At 40.7% G+C, this 21,548-nt stretch overlaps 1 protein-coding gene across 3 annotated transcripts in view; it reads right to left on the bottom strand.

Moving 5' to 3' along the window:
• Positions 1 to 933: 933 nt before the first annotated feature.
• LOC140739813 (spindlin-1-like) overlaps positions 934 to 21,548 on the bottom strand; it is a 102,311-nt gene continuing 81,696 nt past the window's right edge. For all 3 annotated transcript variants that reach the window (XM_073068360.1, XM_073068362.1, XM_073068363.1), the window contains one exon: positions 934 to 11,877. In XM_073068360.1, coding sequence (XP_072924461.1) covers positions 11,678 to 11,877 — 200 coding nt within the window. In that variant the 3' untranslated portion in view covers positions 934 to 11,677. The remainder of the gene's footprint in view (positions 11,878 to 21,548) is intronic.

Genomic DNA, 21,548 nt, shown 5'->3' with positions numbered 1-21,548 from the left:
TGTAAGAACTCTAGCATACATGTCCCAGAAATCCTAACAATAATGAGCTGCCCTGGGATGAAGAAAGAGGTCATACACAACTGTCAGGCTCCTGAACACTGAACCAATGTGGATTACTTCACTCACCTCAACACTGATCACTGGACACAACCTATGGATTCATTCTGAAGAACTCTTGTTCTCTACTTTGATTAATTGATTTTATAATTGCACCAACCATGGGATGGAGTTCAAGAGCCATGAGGTAATGTTATGGCTATACAAGACCTTGGTCAGACCCCACTTGGGAGTACTGCGTTCAGTTCTTGTCACCTCAGGATACTACAGAAAGTGCAGAGGAGATTTACAAGGATGTTGCCTGGATTGGAGGGCATACCTTATGAGAATAGGTTGCGTGTACTTGGCCTTTTCTCCTTGGAGCGACGGAGGATGAGTGGTGACCTGATACAGGTATATAAGATGATGAGGGGCATTGATTGTGTGGATAGCCAGAGGCTTTTTCCCAGGGTTGAAATGGCTAACATGAGGGGGCATAGTTTTAAAGTGCTTGGGAATAACTACCGAGGGGATGTCAGGGGTAAGTTTTTCCACACAGAGAGTGATGGGTGCATGGAATGCACCACCAGCGATGGTGATGGAGCAGATACAATAGAGGGCTATGTGCTAGGGAAATTCTAGACAGTTTCTAGTGTAGGTTACATGGTCGGCACAACTTTTCAATGTTTTATTATTGTTTTTCGCACATTGGTTGTTTCTCAGTCTTTGTGTTTCGTTTTTTGTATTTCTTTGTGCTGCTGTGAATGCCTGCAAGAAATGAATCTCAAGGAAGTATATGATAATAAATTTACTTTGAACCTTGAACTTAAAAGGAGAAAAATCAGGAGTAAAAATGAACAAAATCATTTGGAAATAAAAGAAATTTCAATCCATCACTCAATAATTTGGGTTTTTATTTTTTTTTGTTTCTCCATGGAAATGACTGCAGGACATCACAACTGAAAAAAAAAACTAAACAAGACATTTATTATTTTTATTTAAAATGCAGCAATTTTTTTTTAAACTGTTTAAAACACTGCCACACTGAGGTGGCTATTAGTGCAGGTTCTGATGTAGTTACTCTAAAAGCTATTGAGATTCTTCCAGCTGAGAAAAAGAAAATCAGTTCTAACACTGAATATTTAAATGTTAAATGTAGCAAGTATTTACAGACCAGGTTTCCTGCCACAGTAGCCATACCATGGGCAGAGAGAAAGGAGGAATGTTCTCCTGTTCTGAGGTAGTTGAAGGCTTGAACCACTCTCATCCTCTCAATCCTTTTTATATTTTTCTGTGGACACCATTCCACCCCCTCCCTGCCCTAAAAACAGATGCAATTCTATTGGCATTCAAGTCATAACAGTCACAATTTTGCTTGGCAAGATGCTCAACTTCTGAGCCTAATGCTGAGCTCACTGAATATCCAATCACACCTAAAGGTGTCAGTGGATAGTGAACAGGATTAGTGCTCCTCCACTCCATCTGGTCAACTGTGTACAAACCCAACATCTGAATAACCACCACACTGAGACTGAACCTGCACCTGCATGCTCTTCACTGCAATGGATACCACCTTACGTCCTAGGCACCAGTGCATCCTTTATGGTGTTATTCGTAGTATAGCAATGACACAGATCCCTTGGGGCTTACTGTAGTGCCATTGCAGGAGGAGCGATTAAACAGGATAGGCCTGTACATGTTTAGAAGAATGAGAAGAAATCTCTTTGGAATGTGCAAAATTCTTAATGGCCCTTACCAGGACACAACATTTTTTTCTGGCTTGGATATCTAGAAACAGGGACCACCTTTGAAACAAGGTGTTGACCAATCAGAGAAAAGAAGAAAGATCTTCATCCAGAGCAGGGTTGAGAACCTGGGGTCTCAACTTGGGGTCCATGGAACCCTTGGTCCATGGCATAATAAAGCTTGCGAACCCCTGGTCTAGAGGGTGGTGAATTCTCAAAATTCTCTAATGAAGATTGCTGTGGAGGCTTGGTTGTGAAGTTTAATCAAGACAGAGGATTTGTGGACATGAAGGGAACCAAAGGATGTGGAATTAATGCAGGGAAGTGGTACAGAATTAAAAAATCAATTAATAATCTTAAGGAATTGTGGAACAGGGAGGAAGGCCAAATGACCTACTTCTGCTTTTTATATTTTTATTGGAGCCTGTTTCTCTGTGGAAACAGATCCCGATTATTTATCCCGATTCAATATTAAATAGTGGCCCAAAGTACTTGTGACAAATGAATTTTTCAGTCCGAACGATGTTCAAAATCTATTTTAATAATTTTAACATTTAATTTCAATAGTAAATTCTGTGGAAGAAATTTCGAAGGGCTTGGGTAAGTATCTCCAATTCATGAATAAATTAGGATTACTACATGTGAATTAACAATAATATTTTGGAGTTGGTATTCTACAAACCTGTCCAACTGGGAAATTCTTACGTACAATGATAGATATCAAAACATTACTTCAAATCAATGAAAATTGCAATGTTTCAATATACTTCACACACCCAAAGACCATCCAGATATATACATTAATAAAAAGTTGAGGAGGAATTTTGACAGATATTTTACAACAAAATCAATGGATCGGTAGTCTGGTGGAAGGTCCAATCAGATTCAACTAACTCCAGGAGAAGCCCAAGCCTTCTACAGCACCGAAGACAAGGAGAACATCCTTAACAGGGAGAACATACACAATGCAAATAATATTTAGCATAATAAACCTATAACATTTACAATTTCTTCAGCAATCTGCCTTTACAATCAGCAAGACCTCATCAGCTCTCACTCACTGCAACTTGTTCCCAGACACGTGCCTTTTAAGCTATTTTATGGCCTATTCCTTTTAAAATGGAATGGCACAATTGGAGAGTGGTTAGATTCAAGGCCTGTGTTCCTTCACCCCATCACAGTGAAGGGGAATGGTGGCAGCTCAGGGCTTATAACTAGAATATACGGTTTAGTTGACATGGCAAATTGACTGAACTGACCATGATTAATGCTCACCATGATTGCACAGTTAGTCTATGGTCTGAAAGGCAGCAGTGAAATAGGCTTCTACATTTTCTTTACATCTTTCTTAGAAATGCCCGAAAACAACTAACACCTTATTTTGCTACAGTGGGATTGGGTTGGGGTGGGGAAGGGATTGGAGATGGGGTTGAAATTGATTCAAAGCAAAGGCAAAGATTCTTGAGGGGAAGCCGAAGAACATTACTATTTGTTCCACACTGAAAATCCCAATACCAAGCACAGTAGCAAAAACCCTTTCAATGTCTTACTAAATTAAATCTCGGGTGAAATCCAAATCATCTGCTTCAAAATTGGTTATTGCCAAAATTGCTTCTAAAAAAATCAAACTTTTAAAACCTTGGCTATCTACTTAGTTTTCTTAATGTCTAATAATGTCCCACCAGCCACAGCCACACAGATTTTCATATCTTACCAGGAAACTCAATCACGATGATACAAGAATTCCGATGCAACAAAATTCAGCCATTTTCCCTGATAAAGTGAGATTAGCAACTTGGCATATGTGGTCTTTTGCGATCAACACCTTCACCACAGCAGACTTAACAGCCTTCAAACACCACTAACAAACAAATCATTCCAACACCCACTCATTTTAGAGAAGCCAGTGGAATTTTTGTCCTATGTTTATGCATTTACTGTGCAAATATCCCTTCTCACTCAGTGCTCCAATCTGTTTAGCAGATGAGCAGTAGTTCATCTAACTGCATTCTCTAGAGAAATCATATATATTTTCTGGTTGAAAACACTTTTATCTCATCCTCACCCAGGGTGATAGATTGATCTACAGTTCCCCAGACTTGTGGAACCCATTGACAACAGGCTGCAGAAGTGTGGATGTGGCAGGACAATGAATATTACCACCTCACCAGTTGACAATGTTCCCATGACCAAGGCTTTGGTCTTAATAAACTGGTATGTGCTGTCCACTGCACTCCTCCAAGGGTGGACTTGTGAGTTTAGCATTAGGCCCTTGGCTGGTAATGATTACAGAATGAAGGACATGAGATCCTAGTGCTTGGGTGGATTGCTGGGTACAATGGAGATGTATGAGGTGGTGCAGGTGAGCATCAAGGGGAGGAAGATTGAGATCGTGTTTTGTGGAGGAAGGTGATGCTTTTGTGTAGGAACCTGAATCTTGGAGTTGGGTTATAATTGCAAGGTTAGTAATATTTGTTGGGATTACTACTAGGAGGATTTAAGTTCTCACTTACCTCTCAGGTTGTCCTAGAAGTCTCTCAGGTTGTCCTAGAAGTGTTGGTAACAGCAGCTCCACAGAAACATTGTCCAATTAGACCTACAGAGTTTCAAAGGGGGCACTACACAAAGAATGACACTCTATGCATCACTAACAGGGAGGCTGTTTCCACATTGTAAGGATGCTAAATAATAGGAACTGCCTGGTTGAATTTTCCAACTGGCCTGATTGATCTGAGCAGAGAGTCAAGAACAATTTATTGCAGAACCCTGGAGAGAAAAAAAAGAAACCTTGCAGTCCTTTTTAAAAAATAAAACTTCATTGTCCCAGGACTTGAGTTCTGAGCTTATGACCTTGCAGTGCAATACATTAATTTGGCAGTACAGGTAACATAATTTCACTTGTCATCTGAAAGATGGCAACTTGTTTTATTCCATTCCTTCAGTGAAGTTAGGGAGCAGAAGAACTAGGCAGATTTGAGCAACAGAATTAGATACAAGGAAGTCCATTGATTCGATAGTTATTTAAAGCTATCATGCTTGATTGATCAGTCAGAAGAAGAGCTATAATGGATACCTGACAATGACAAAGGACTCTAGAATAACCTTCAACATCCAACATACCTTCAACTCAATACTTCAGAGGCACTGATAATTTCCTTTATTTCACCATTGCTTGGACCCCAACTTTTGGAATTCCACTTAAAACCTCTCCACCAACCTTTCCTCCTTGAAGACACTGCCTAAGATCTAGTTCTACAACCAAGCCTTATTAGCTGCCCCATTCTCTTTCTTGGCATCAAACTTCATTTGGTAACATACTTGTGAAAAACCTTGGGCCATGTTACTATGCTTCAATAAATGCAAGTTATTAAAGGTAGCTGCTTTCATTCAGGGTGAAAAAGATACAACAAATAGATGTAATTGTATAATTTTAAAACATTTCACAGGATGCTGACATCACAACATCCAGCACTTCTTCCCCAATGCAAGTTGCTCCTAAACTGAGTGTTTTAACAAGGCCATTTCAGTGAGCACTTTTTGGTGTAGGTTTTATTGAAGGCCAGGTTAGATAAAGTCAGTGGACAGATTTCTTTTTCTAAAAAATAGTTAAGCAAACAATAACTTTGGAGTTTCACTCACTCATAATTTTTAAATACAAATTTATTTAATATAATGTTTTTAATATCCCCAGCAATTGTAGTGGGATTGATGAACTTGGATCACTATTCCATGTCTCTGGAATACTAAATCCAGTAACTATGCTACATTATTCTAAAACACCTTGTGTAACCACAAACACACGGCAAAGCATGCTCCTTTTGCGAATATATCTAATTCCTGTTGTACAGTCTCAGCAGGATGCATTCTCCACCTTCCTTGGCTGTTTACCCTGATAGATAGATCTAATACTGCTCAAATTACATGAAATTTCTGAAATGAAAGTAAGGAACCACGTCACAAATGTGATCTTCATTACTGTGCAATTTAATGATACCAATGTCCGACCTTCTGATTTCAGGACAGGTGTCATGGGGGTACCTATAAAACAATAGCCAAGGTATTTTTGTGAGCATATGCCACCAGGTCCCTGAAGCAAAGATCTTCTGCAACCAACCATCTATCCACTAGGATGTGCTAGGGTAAACCATGTTTTGCTCAGAGTAATTGGTATACAAAGTGGACAGTGAAAGCAGTCACACTGGTTAGCAGTTTGCCGTGAGCTTTAATTATCCCGGAGTTTTTCTCTTTATATCACAGTGGCTTTTAAATAAAGAATGAAATGCACAGCAGAGCATGGTCAGAGGTTAAGTGTTGCCCTTTAAAGGGAAGCATCTTGTATTAGCTTGTTTTTTTTCTAGTTGCATTTTGTCTTCTTTTACACCTTGGTTGTCAGTCTTCGTTTGTGTATAGCTTTTCATTGAGTCTATTATATTAAATATGTGTTACTATGAATTTCCGCAAGAAAATGAATCTCAGTCTAGTATGTGGTGACATATACTTACGTGGATAATAAATTTATTTTGAAGTTTGACCTTTGTCCATGTGAAAGACGCCTCCATTCTTAACCTATCTTTTCATTTCTTGGTGTCTAAAGAGCCTGACCTATTCTAGAATATTGTTTTTAATCCATTAAAAGTATTTCAATCCCTCCCTCTCCACAATCACCACTTCAGGAAGTGGGAATTATAGTCGCACACTGTCTCATCAAAAACCCACTGTCTAGCGCAGGGAAGATCGTCCAGTCCAAGTCACATTCTACTCCTTCATCACCAATGGATCAAAATCCCCCAACCAAACAGCGCTGTGAAAGTGCCCTCACTATATGGACTACAGCAGGCTGAAGCGACAGCTCATCATCACCTGCTCAAGTCAGTTGGAAATGGCCAATAAATTATGCCTTGCTAATGATGTTTATATCCCAAGCGGGTAACAAAAATATTTCACCTTTAGATTTTTATGTGCTGATAGAAACAATTCCTGGACGAATACACAACATGCATTTCCCAATTTTATATATTTAATTTAATCCCTCATGAGATGTGAGCCACACTAGCGAAACAAGCATTTAATGCCCCTGGACCAAGTGCCTTGCTAAACATTACAGAATTTAGCCTTGAGTCAACTATATTGTTGTGAGCCTGGACCGAAATACAGCCCAGTGCATGTAAAGATGGTCACTAATACACCAGACAGAGTTTTTACAAAATTCTGTAGTTTCATTGGAAGTATTGACAACACTTTTTCTCAGAATTATTTACGTAGATATCTGGCTAGCTGTTGCAATAGGACTCCATCAACAGATATGTCTACAATTGCAGACGTTACACTACTGAACCCATAGTTAGGGCTACATAAGTTACAGCAAAAAGTCTGATTTATAAGATTTATAAGGGATTTTTTTTCCTTCATGCTCTGCTTGATGGATAAATGTGGTGGCTGCCTTCTAGCCTGCTCTAGCAGACTTACTAACTCAGATACAAGGACACAGAGTATATTGTGAGAAATGGGGAGGATGTTAAATCAAATCACTTGTCCTTTTGCTCACAATTGACTGTGGAACACATTTGAGAATATAGTGCAAAACACTACTTGATACTGAAGATTTTTCATTGCACTCTACAGCCATGAGAAACTTAGCAAAATCTTGGTTTGAACAGTCCATAGACATGCTGTCTTTTACAGAGTTCAATGTAATAGAACTACGCAAACTCTGGCTAGAAAGCAAGCAATATGAACAGAACTAACCATTCTTGCTAAGACACTTTTAACTAAAATCCAATTATTGTAAATTTAGGCCCTTTTTTTTTTAAATAGCAGAAATAATTAAGACTGAGTAGTGTAGAATTAGTTATACTCTGGTTAAAAAGCATGCAAAGAGTTTTAAAAAAATTATTAATCTGGGAAGCAATCATTTCTGGAGTGATAAAGACAGCACCATAACATAACACCACCTCCCCAGCCCAAATAGCAAGGGGAAGAAAAAGAAGTTTATATACATAAATCAATAATGAATAATATTTCTTTTGTATGTATTGCATATTTTATAATTATATACATATACCTTGAAAGCATTTTTGCTTCTGTGCCAGTAGCATACACCGCAACATCAACTGCATTCATCAGGAAACTTTTCATTGACTACAGCTTGGCAGTACTACAATCCCCTCAAAACTGATCAATAAGCTTCAAGATTTAGGCCTCAACACCTGTGTATGCAACAGGATCCTCAATTTCCTCACTTGCAGACCCTAGTCAGTTCAGATTGGCATCAACACCTCCTCCACAATCTCCCTTAGCACAGGTGCAACACAAGTCTGTGTTCTTAGCCCCCACTCACAGTTATATTTCTGACTGTGAGGCTAAGCACAGCTTCAATGCTATATTTAAGTTTGCTGATATCACTGTTGTTGGCCAAATCAAAGGTGGTGACAAATTAGCATATAGGAGAGAGACTGAAAATCTGGCTGAATGGTGCCACAGCAACCACCTCTTACTCAATATCAGTAAGACCAAGGAGATGATTATTCAGGATCAGTGGCTGAGAGGATCAGCAACTTTAAATTCCTCAGTGTTATCATTTCAGAAGATCTGTCCTGGGTCCAACATTTAAGTGCCATTATGAAGAAAGTGCCTCTACTTCCTTAGGAATTTACGAAGATTTGGCATGACATCTAAAGCTTTGACAAACTTCTATAGATGCGTGATGGAGATTACATTGACTGGTTGCATCACAGCCTGGTATGGAAACACCAATGCCCTTGTATGGAGAAGCCTACAATATGTAGTGGATAAAGCTGAGTCCATAGGTAAAGCCTTCCCCTCCACTGAAAACCTTTGCAGGAAAGCAGCATCCATCATCAGGGACCCCACAAACAGGCCATGCTCTCTTCCTTTTGTTACCATAAGGGAGAAGGGACAAGAGCCTGAGGACCCAACACCACCAGGTTTAAGGAACCCTCAAACCCTCAAACATCATGTCTTGAGCCAGGGGGGTTAACTTCATTCACCCCATCACTGATTGTTCCTATAACCTATGGACTCACTTTCAAGGACTCTTCATCTCATATTTTTTTTAAATCTATTGCTTATTCATTCATTCATTTTCTTTTTATATGTGCACAATTTGTTATGGGTTTTATTTTGCACTTTTTTTGTCCACCCTGTAGATGTGGCCTTTCAGTGATTCTACTATGATTCTTGTATTTAATATGACTGCCTGCAAGAAGATGAATGTCAGGGTCAGTGACATATATGTACTTAAGATAATAAATTTACTCTCAACTTTGTACAAGTCTACCAAGCTTAAAGCCTAGTTTAGGAAACCATGTTCAGCATTGTCAAAGCCCATACTCACTGCTGGTACTGTATAATTAGTAGCAACATCAAGTGCTAAATAAAAACTGACCGTGCAGTGAAATGGAAGGGATATGGTAATTAATTTGGGAGGGAACAATGATCTGACAGCAAAACTGACTCCTCTGACAACCTTCCAAGATGGAGTTCCCATCATGGTGATGAGAACAGGTTCAGAGTCCTCTCTTTACTTGAGCACTGAGACCATTCAAAGGCTTCCATCTATGATGATACTTTAAGGCTGGCATCACTACTTAAAAAAAAATAATACAAAGGAGCTCTATGAGCAAAATTATTTGGGCCATTGAGATCTTACAGAATTTAGGATGTCTTTTCTACAGACAAGTCTGAACCTCTGCTCTTTTCACTCAATGGCTATCTAGGTTGGAAATGGCTTCATCCGTGGTTATGCTACTTACTCCAAATTCACAGACATCAAAGAGCACCGCATTTCCTTCCCATCCTGTCAACCTGAGCTGATACCTTGCTGCTCAGTTATGTGAAACATTCTCCCTAAATCACAGAACCAACTCAAAGGGCTGAATGGCTTAATTCTGCTCCTATGTCTAACGGTCTCAGATAGCAGCAGCAAAAATCAATATGTAACGTTTACTGGCAGGAACGTAAAGATTTCCTGTCTCTCCGACCATTCAGCATTGAGTACACACTGATAAAGGCGTAGGGACTGTAACTCTGCCATGCTTTATGAAGTAGAGACTGAAAGCAAAAAGAGAATTAAAAATAATTCTCATGACATAATGAAGTATTTCCCCTCCAGGCTGTGGAGGCTCTGCCCATGCCAAGCAGACTTTTACCACACATGGATAATAACATGCTCGCTTGGATTCTGTGGGAAAATGCCAATGAGGCTGTCATCCTTCACTGACATTCCCTCACTTAACCAGCAGTGACTTCCCGGATTCAGTGCATGGAGGCAGGAAACCCCAAAGTCACTGTGAGTGATCTTAGTTGTTCAGCTACTGTGCTCTGACGACGAGGGAGAGGCAATGCCCAACAAGTAACTCTGCTTCTGAAACACTCCTACAGAAGCAGCTTAAGTGCTTTGCTGTGTTAACACTGCCAACTGTCAGAATTCCCCCACCTAGTTCAGAGACAGAACAAAGGAAAGTTCACCAAGTGCAGTAATCTTTCACACTGGATCAAGAAAAGATTTTAACTTCATTTCCACATCATCTGCCCCCTCCTATTTTACTGATTCTTTTGGGGGGGGGGGGAGAGGGAGCAGATAGGATTGTTTCTGTTTGAGTGCAGTGCCAGTAGTTAAGTGTGTTCGACGAGTTGCACAGAGTTCTGGCTGATGGACAAAGGCATTTGTTTTAAAAAGGGGAGGGAGAGTAGAGTGGAAGGGAGGTGGCACCATGAGAAACCTTCTAGCCCTCTTTCTAAATTATTAGTTATAATCAAAACAGAAGTAACGGAACATGGGAAAGCACACCTCCCACACAGAAGCACACAGTTGGGACTGAAAGTTGGAAGAGTTTTGCTTCAAAAGGAGTAAGGCCATTATATCCAAAATGCTACTTATATTTACCTTTTTAAACAAAGCCAAGGACACAAAATAAAGACAAATCCGATATCCAATGAGTCTTGCAAAAGTTGCACAACCAAGAGACAATATTCTTTCTGTTAGCCTGAGCATGGTAGATATGACAGAACAATTCTCCCTCTCACACACACACACTTCAACACGGGATCTATGCGAGACATGGAAATAGTGCATTATAACATATGGATGCTTAACACAGGAAACTCTACAAGGGAGCTGATCAGCATGCATGACACCAGACATCACAGCCAATCAGAAATAGTGAAACAAAAGCCACAAACATAGCTTTATGTAATTCCCTACCCAAAATATTTTCACCCTTCAGCATAACCAAGTTCAATTCTTGTTTCTTCTGATCTGCTCTTTTGACAAAAATTAGAAAATGTGTCCTATCTAGGATAAATCACACATTTTGAAGACAAACATAAAATCTTTCAAACCATTTAGGATCTATTTGACCCACTTTTATAACAGGATTCTACTGCCTAATTTGGTCAATGTATTCCCTGCGTCCCAATTACACCCTCCACTCAAGAGGAAGGAGCCTAGCCATAGCCAGTTGTAGGGAAGTCTAGTGTAGCCCACGGTGACCACAGTCACATTTAATCCCTAGCACAAGCTGTTCCCATCAAAAAGATCACAGTGGAAACAAAAGGAAAAACTTATCCTTGTAAGTTCAGGAGTCCAACAGTGCTGGGACCACCAAACTCAGCAGCGAAGGACCTCTCCTTTGGCCTTGCAGACAATGTTACAACCCACGAAAGCTGGGATGATCACAATGGTTGGTGTAACAAAACACCATGCTGAGCCAAGTGCTGGGGAAATGTCAAAAAGATGGATGTGTATACTTCACCTTTCAAAGTCTCGTAAATGAATACATGGAGGGCTAACATAAAGAACACAAGTCTCTTCAGTGATCAGCTCACAGTTCACAGTAAAATCTCTTAGTGAAGGCAATGACAAGCGTTGCATGCAGCTAGGAGGTTTTGACCAAGTCATACACATAAATGTGAAAATCGTCATCAAACTTGATGAAATAGACCGATGGTTTGGCTTGCACTTGGTGAATCACCAACCCCGTTCTCTTTGTGCCATCTTCGGTCACATACTCCACTTGCTTTCCCACAAGACTTTCGATCACTTCGCCAGGCTCAGTCGGCAGAACTTGCTTGTTCTCTGTCACAACAAAACATGCAATTAATACTTCACCCAATACAATTTGTACTCTTAAATGCCTTTTGCGATAATTAACAAAAAATACTACTACAATTGTTGATCTTCATCTCTGGTTATAAGGCATTCAAGTTAATTGTAGAGGCTGGGTACTTCAGGGGTCACCAACCTTTTTTGCACCACGGACCGTTTTAATATTGACAATATTCTTGCGGACTGGCCGACGGGGGGTGGGGGGGGGGGGGTGTTAATCACGTCCAGAATATAGGTGATAAGTCAACTATAAGTCACTTATAAGTGGCTAATACACTCGATTTCGTTTCTAAAAGGGTTTATCTAATGAATTTAATATTAAACACACAGCGCATATTTTCCTCGCATGAATATAGCGATAAGTCAATTACAACTCACTTATAAGTCAATAGCATCATAGCATTTTAAGTAACATTTGGATCTTAAACACACAACGTATATTTTCCTCGTATGAACGTACAAAATCATTGCAACGCACCGGTGAGAGGACAAACTAAGGGCCGGAGGTCCCCGTACCGGGGCCGCGGCGATTGTAGTCCGGAGAGAGCGACCGATCGAGTGAGGAATGCGACAGGGCGCGTGCCCGCCCCCCCTTGTAAGTAGGTAGGATCTATCGGCCGACAAAAGTTTGGCTCAAAAGATGACTCTGAACACTATAGCCACTTCCCTCAACATTAACTCCCCTACAAAATGCACTGCATTTATGAAGCATTTCATAACCACATAGGAGGCCACTATTCACCCTTGCAGAGCCATCCCTTTCCTGTAAACTATTCTTTTACATGCCCATTAACATCTTGCACCCACTTCCCAATTCTCCAAGCAGATACCTACCATGGTAATGGTTTAAAATAACTGAGTAATCTAAAAGCCAACACTTTTTTGGGCAGTCAAAGGAAACTGGTGGAAACCAACATAGTTACAAGAAGATTATACATACTATGCACAGATAATACCGGAGGGCAGAATTGAACCTGGGTTGTTTGCAGCTGTAAGAGATCTGCCACTATGCCACTTTGACATCAGTACATCTCCAACCGATGATCTCTAACATGTGCGACCTAATGTATGAGCCCCTCCCACTGCTCCCAAAAGAGTGTACCATACACTGGCTACTCTTGAGTTTAAAAAAAATTATTTCTTACATTTCCCCTGTACCTTTCTCCAATCATCTTAAAATCATGCCTTCACATATTAGCCATTTCCACCCTGAGAATATTTTCTGGCTGTCCTTTCATCTATGCCTCTTAGCTTATACACCTTTATCAAGTCACTTCCCATCACCCTCCTCTTCACAGACAAAAGCCCTAAGCTCGCTCGAACTATCCTCATAAGACACGCTCGCTAATCCAAGAAGCATACTGGTAAATCTCCTCTGCATCCGCTCTAAAGCGTTCACATCTTTCTTATATTGAAACGACAGAAACTGAACACAATACTCCAGGAGTGGTCTAACCGGGGTTTTATAGAGCTGCAGCATTACCTTGTGGCTCTTGAACTCAATCCCGATTTATGAAGGCCATCCCACCATACACCTTCTTAACCACCCTTTCAATTTGTGTGGCAACTCTGGGAGATCTATGGGTGTGGACCCCAAGAGCTCTGTATTCCTCCACACTGCTGAGAATTCTGCCATTAACCCTGTACTGCCTTCAGGTTCAACCTTTAAGAAGCATCACTTCCCACTTTTCCAGACTAAACTCCATCTGCCACTTATCAGCCCAGCTCTGCATCTTATCAATGCAATGTTGTAACCTTCGACAACTTTCCACACTATCCACAACACCAACAATCTTCATGTCACCTGAAAACTTACTAACTCATCCAGCCACTTCCTCCTCCAAGTCACTTATAAAAATCACAAGAAGCAGGGGTCCCAGAACAGATCCCTGTGTAACACCACTAGTCACTGACCTCCTAGCAGAATACACTCCATCCACTCCTTCTACCTTTTGTAGGCAAGCTAATTCTGAATCGTCACAGCCAAGTTTCCCTGGATCCATTGCTTTGTCTTTCTGAATGAAGGTACCATGAGGAACTTTGTTAAATATCTTGCTAAAATCCATATGCATCACATCCACTGCTCTATCCTCTTCAATTTGCTTTGCCACTTCAAAGAATTCACTCAGGCTTGAGAGGCACGACCGGCCCCTCACACAGCCTTAATGTCTATCCCTAATCAGTCTATGCTTTTCTAAATGCTCGTAAATCCTGTCTCCGAGAAGCCTAACAGTTTGCCCACCACTGATGCAAGGCTCACTGGTCTATAATTCCCAAGATTATCCCTCCTACCTTTCTTGAAAAGGAATATTTGCCATCCTCCAATCTTCTGGTACTACTCCTGTGGCTAGTGAGGACATAAAGGTCATCGCTAAAGGTACAGCAATCTCTTTCCCCGGTTCCTATTGTAACCTAGAGTTTATCCCATCCGGCTCCAGGGACTTAGCTATTCTAATGTTTTTCAGAAGTTTCGGCACAACCTGTTTCTTAACATCGATGTGCTCTAGCATATCCAGTATGTCCCAGAAGTGTTAGATTTCCAAGTCAGGATGGTGGGAGCAGTTTGAAACGGAACATTTAAGGCAGCTTTTTATCAAGTTACTCAAGAGCAATAATGGACCAACAGTATAAGAAACATCACTGGACACTAATGAATAAAGAGAGAGAGAGAAAAAAAATCACACATATAGTAAAAGGCTGCTTCCCAACAACTGATCCCTCTGGTGCTTTCCAGCCCATAATTTGACTCAACTGTTGTGCAAAATCTTTAATCTACATGATCTTAAATTAACTTTTCACTAGTTTATTATTTACATCAGGTCATTATGTCCCAAGTGCATGAATAAGACGATTTAATCACATTTTCTGATGTGTCACTTCTGTCCTAATTAAGTAGTTGTATAGCACATTGCTGTCTTCCCTTTGGGGATAATTATAAATATTTCTTAACAATAAGCAGAGGCAGAATTGGAAGCTACTTGGAGAAATGTGTGTTGATTAGCGAAAGCCAGTGTGGACTTATTAAAGAAAACATATGTCTAACTAAATAACTACACGAGATTCTGCAGATGCTGAAATTCCTCCAGTATTCTGTGTGTGTTACCCAACTAACGAAAAAAAGTTATCTGAAGAGACTGTTAATGAGGGAAATATAGTCAATGTGAGATATTTTATATATATATATATTCTTTATTGATTTCCAAAACTTACTTAAGCCATATAATAAGCTTGAAGGCCACTAAATAAAAAGGGTACCATAGGAGTACACATATAATTCAGCCCAAGTAACTGGAAACGTAGCAATGAAAAATTGTTTTTTGACTGAAGACCACTCCAATTGCAATCTTCATATTAGGTAGCTGCATCAGATTTGATCACAGCTTCCCTGTTCCCCAGGAAAATCTGTACAAGGACCACTGCTTTGATCAACATTACTCCATTTCTCACTGATCCCACCGATTAAAGCGTTGAGGAAGATTGAAACAGAGGTGAGTGTGAAAGGCGAGTGACTGTTCAGTGCCATCAACCAGCCACTTGCTTGCTGCTGCCGGAGGAAGGTGTCTGCATGTGACAATCTTTCTCTCCCTCCAGCTCACTGATCCTGAAGGAAGGTCCCTGCATTTGAACGGTCTCTCTCTTTCCCCCTCGATGCTGTCGGAGGATGGTACCAAAGTACTGAGTCTGCGGTTTGTGGATTGGACTAGTGAACCGAGCTAAACTGAATATGCACTATTTCCATTTTGTATTTTATTTTCTGTGTTTTCGCTCGTTCTTTCTTGTTGCTGTTTGCGTGATTTGTTTTTTTGCGTGTGGGGGCTGTTACCGTTTGCGCATGGGGGCGGGGTTGATGCTTTTCTGTGAACGTGTTCCATAGTTGTCTTTGTTTCATGGCCGTCTGTGGAAAAGCCATATCTCAGGGTTGGATACTGCTTATATACTTAGTAAGTGTTCTTTGAATCCTTTGAATATATATTGATTTGGACTTGGCTGTACAAAACACAATTTCATCATCTACCCAGGACGCAAACTTTGAAGAATTATTGAACAGTATGGAACTGAATTATAGGCTCCAAGGAAATACAGACAGACTGTAAGAATCAAAAGATAAGTAGCAGATACAACTTGGTGCTAAGAATGTGAAGTGTTACATTATAGTACAGTAGCACGAGACAAAAATAAACATGCCAGTTCAATTCTCAGAGAGGTGCACAAACAGAGAGATTGGGGTGTAGATGCAAACTACATTGAAAGTGCCAAGGCATGTTGTGAAAGTGGTTAAAATAGAGGCATTATGTACAAGAGTAAGGAAGTCTTTAAAAGGCTTCAACTTAATCACTACTGGAGCACTGTGTCCAGTTCTGGGCTCCACACATTTGCAAATATGTTAATGTTATGGAGAGAGAGCGAATGAGATTTACTCCAGGGATAACGGTCTTGTGTTGAGGCAGACCAGAAAAGCTGTACTTATTCCCTTTGAAACACAGAAACTGCAAGAAGACAGAACATAGAACATTACTAATAGATTATGTATTGCATTGAACTGCTGCTGTGAAGTTAACAGATTTCACGTCACATGCCAGTGATGATAAACCTGATTCTGACTGCATATAACAGTCCATTCAGCCTACAGTATTATGACGATCTTTAAACCTACTTCAAGATCATTTTAATGCTTCACTCCCACATAACCTGCTATTTTTCTTTCATCCATGTGCCTACTTCTAAGAGTCTCTTAAATGTCCCTAATGTATCAGAATCAGGTTAAATGTAACTGGCAGATGTAATGAAATTTGTTGTTATGCAGCAGCAGCAGTACACTCATATATAGTTAAATAAGTAGTGCAAAAAGAGAAAATAAAAGTGGTTAGGTGGTGTTCATGGGTTCAATGTCCCTTCAGAAATCGATGGCAGAGGGGAAGAAGCTGTTCCTGATTCACTGAGTGTTTGCCTTCAGGCTCCTGTATCTCTTCCCTGATGGTAGCAATGAGAAGAGAGCATGTCATGGGTGATGGGAGGTCCTTAATGATGGATGCCACCTTTTTTGAAGCTTTGTTCCTTGAAGATGTTCTGGATTCTGAGGAGGCTACTGGCCATGACGGAGCTGGCTGAGTTTACAACTTTCTGCAGCTTATTTCAATCCCACGCTGTGCCCATCATCCCCCACCCCCCCCCTCCCAAGCAGACGGTAATGCAGCCAGTTAGAATGCTCTCTATGATTCTATGATACATCGGTAGATAGCTGGTGACATACAAAAACTCCTCAGACTCTTAGTGAAACATATCTGCTGTCATGTTTTCTTTGTAACTGATATGTTGGGATGAGGATACATCCTCATAGTCGCTGACAGCCAAGAATTTGAATTTGCTTCACTCATCTTACCCTTTCTGAAGTCCACAATCGATTCTTTGGTCTTACTGATGTTGAGTGGAAGGCTGTTTTTGCAACACCACTCAACCAGCTGATCTATCTTGCTCCTGTACTCCTTCTCTGAAAATTCTGTCAACAATAATTGTGGCGTCAGCAAATTTATAGATAGCATTTCAGCTGTGCCTAGCCACACAGTCACGGGTGTAGACAGAGTAGAGCAGTGGGCCAAGCACACATCCTTGAAGTGTGTCAGTGTGACGAACTGTAAGGATGATTGTATTAAATGCTGAGCTGTAGTCAATAAACAGTAGTCTGACATTTAAGTATTAGTATCTGCCTCTACCACCACCCTGGCAGTGAATTCCACACACCACTACTCTCTGTGGAAATAACCTCCCTCTTCCCCTGACATCTGATTTCTGAATGGACATTGAACCCATGAACACTACCTCATTACTTCTTTTAATTTTTATTTTTGTACTTATTTAACTTTTTTATATATATATTTTACAGTAATTCACATTTTTCCATTATTGTATATTGCATTGTACAGCTGCTGCAAAGACAACAAATTTCACAACATATGCCAGTGATAGTGAACCTAATTCTGATTCTATACTTTCCTCCAATCACTTTAAAAATATACCCTCTTGTTTTAGCTATCTCTGTCCTGGGATAAAGGCACTGGCTGTCCACTCTATCTAAGTCTCTTAAAATAACCATGAAAGCTGGAAAGAGAGTGCATAGAAAATAATACCGTTCTCACTGGTGGAGGGTTTGAGCACCAAGGGACAGAGTGAAGTTGACTGGTGTAAGAAGCAAATTGAGACAATGAGAATTCTTTATTACACTGAGTGGTCAGGTGTAAAATGCACTACCTGGGAAAATAGTGGAGGCTGGTTCCATGGTGAGCATTCAAACGGAAGCTGGACACGAATCGGATGGGCTATGAGGAGAGTGGAAAAACTTGGATTGTTTTTTCTCATAATAAACCTGAGGTCAAGCAGCTGTTTCAGTGCTTTTAACCATTCTGCACTTCCGCAAGCTTCTAGAGAAGTGGTCCACAGCAGTTTTACCAGTGACTAAATGCACACCATGTTGCATCTTAGTTAGTGAGATTATAAACCTCGGTGCTTAACTCACTGCACAGAAAAATCTAAAGATCTTGGATCAGAGGTGCCTGGTGATGTTTATAGCGGATACAAAAAAAACAATTGCCCAATACAGGATAAACAACTTCTTCCCTAGTGCACCACGTGCCTTCCTGTGACAGTACAATGGTTGATGATACAAACAGCACATCCCCTCATCGTTCTTTCACTGTTTCCACTTCAGCTCCATCTACTGCAGAATCCCCCATTCACATCTTCAGTACCTGCAGACCAACCCAAACGCAGGCACTGAAGATCTCCATCTTCAGGAAACCAGCTCAGCTGGCCAGATTGTGTCCTGCGCATACACAGACATACACCTGGCCCAATGCCCAAAGCTTGCGCCGATTTCATGTAATCCTTGTACCCAAGAACTGGTTAACAATCTGGAAAAGTAACTATGATTATTTTTTAAAAATCCTTCCTGTGCCATCAAGATTAGTTATGCAAGGCTATTGGAGTTATAGAGCACAACAGGTCCTTCAGACCATGCTGAAATATTATTCAGCCTCGTCCCATTCATCTGCACCTTGACTATAGCCTTCCATACCCCTCCCATCAATGTACTAATCCGAATTTTTCTTAGATGTTGTAATCAAACCAACTTCATCACTTCTGTTGGCAGCTTTTTCCACACTCTCACAACCCTCAGGGTGAAGAGCTTCTCCCTCATTTTCCACAGAAACATTTCACCTTTCACCCTTAACTCATGACCCCTAGTTTAAGTCTCACCGAACCTCTAGACGGTACATGCGTCTCAGGACTCGCACTACCAGGTTCAAGAGCAGTTGCTACCCCTCAACCATCAAGCTCTTGCCCACAAGAAAATGAAACTCAAGAGTTGTACGTGGTGATATCTACGTAAAAAAAGGATCAGTGCTTTCCTGGCGTGTATGATGAATAAAGCCTTCTCAGTCTTCCAGTCTTCAGTCTTCATCGATTATAACCGATGTTTCGATGATGAACTCTGCCATCTTCTTCATCATCTTCCCTGAAGAAGATGGCAGAGTTTGTCATCGAAACATTGGTTATAATCGCTATCTGTACCCAGCTAGAAGCTTGAGAAGAGTTTATTATATATAACATTAACTTTGAACTCAGTGGAAAATGTAGGCCAAACTATGTTGCCTGCCTAGAAACTGGATAAACTGGCCCTCTGCACCGGAAATGCATTTGGTGAAAAGGGTGACTCTGAGCCACTGCCTCAGATATATAAACTCTTCAAACAGATTTGTGATGAAAAATCTATTTTTATAAAACATATTTAAACAAAAATACCATCAAAGAGAGAATAGATTGCAGAGAAGTGAAGGAATGGGATTGATGGGATTTCACTGCAAGCCAACATGGTCTAGCTGGGTGAGTGACCTCTTTCTGGATATAAGCAAGAATTAAAATACAAAATAAAGCAAAATAATTCAATCTATCACCTGAACTTACCTTCTTCCATAGGATTGGGACTCTGTTTCTGTTTGTGCTCCAGCCCTCTTTGGAATAAGGCTGAGGGTCAGATGTGAGGTGCTTATTGTTTAAAATGGAGGTGTGTCTGCCAGAGAGTTATCCTGCAAGCAGCATTTCCTCAGCACCTCTGTGCTTTCCTGCTGGCTTCAGTGGAGAGTCCAGTGGAAGATCGGAAGGTCAGAGTTGTGAGATGTAGATGTCTGATGTCCAGTCGCTCCCTGCCCATCATGCAAACTTCGCAGTAGTGTAGTAGTGAGCATAACGCTTTACAGTACCAGCGACTGGGTTCAATTCCTGCTGTTGCCTGTAAGAAATCTGTATGATGTCCCCATGACCATGTAGGTTTCCTCTGAGTGCTCTGGTTTCCTCCCACAGTCCAAAGACATACCGCTTAGTAGGTTAATTGATCATTGCAAATTTTCCTGTGTGTTAGGCTAGGATTAAATCAGGGGATGTCTGGGCAGCATGGCTCGGAAAGACTATTCCGTTTTGTATTTCAATTGATCAATGAATAATTAATAAAACTTTGTTTTGGCACTTTGGGTTTCGGTGCTCAATTCACACCCATCCAACTTTGTTATTGTTGGTTCTGCAGCACTGCAACGACGATACTCCCTACACATTTGTTCCTCCAGCTTTCTCAGATATTTTACTTTATCCTCCAATTAAGTAAGGTGACTCTCCACCATATTTCAACAGGTAACGATTACAGTCTCTGCAATGCGACTGAAATCTGCAGGTAACACATATTACTCTGTGGGAATTCTCTAATTAATTTCCCCTTCCTTGCTGAGGATAATCAATTCCCTCTGCATTGCTGCTGCAAGGGCAGGTAGTTGAATGAACACCCAAGAGCCTGCAGTTCATGTGTGTGCTTTGACACTGAGCTATTTTTGATGATTATAACCAATTCTGATCCTCTTCTGACTCTCAGGTAGACAGGCACGGACTTTAAACTGTGAGCCACTAGGGAGCATCCAAGAGCATAATAACTGGGGGCTATGCTCTTCCCCAGCCAGTGCTGTAACCAAGATCAGAGAATAGAACACAGACGGTGGCTGCAAGCTGGAGTTTTCTTCAGAGGTACAGAACTCACCTCTGAATCCTCCAGGCTCCATCTTCAACTTAACTTTTATTGCAAAACCAGCTATGTTTATAGTGTTTTTTGACATGAAGGAACTGCTCATTCCCAAGATGGGGGCAATTGTTTTTTTGAGCAGAGTGAGCTATACCCTCTAGAATATTAGGAGAGTGAGAAAAGATCTCATTAGAATGGTAAAAAGAAATTAATGAGTTCTGAGGATAGATGCCTGGGACCGGGGTCACAATATAAAGATAATGGGGTCAGGCATTCGAGAGGGGAGATGAAAAAGACAGCAAACCTTTGGAATAGTCTACACAAGAGAGTGGTAGAAATTCAATTGTTGAGCATATTTCAGAGACCAAAAATTTTTTGGATGCAAGGTTAGCACAGAGAGCTCCACTGAAGTAAGCAATCAATCATGATCTTACTAAATGGTGAAGCAGGCATGAGGGCTTGAATGGCCTACTCTAGCTTTTTTCTTTTCCCAGAAGAGTTCTTGCTGGAAAGCGACATCTCACTGCTGCCTTGCTGAGGTTTTAGGCTTTTCAATAATCAGGTTATCTGCAAAGTGCAACAT

The sequence above is a fragment of the Hemitrygon akajei genome, chromosome 16, assembly GCF_048418815.1.
Source record: "Hemitrygon akajei chromosome 16, sHemAka1.3, whole genome shotgun sequence".
In the NCBI taxonomy this organism is placed as follows: Eukaryota; Metazoa; Chordata; class Chondrichthyes; order Myliobatiformes; family Dasyatidae; genus Hemitrygon; species Hemitrygon akajei.
The sequence above is the reverse complement of the archived record's forward strand: the minus strand, read 5'-3'. Positions and strand labels throughout refer to the sequence as shown.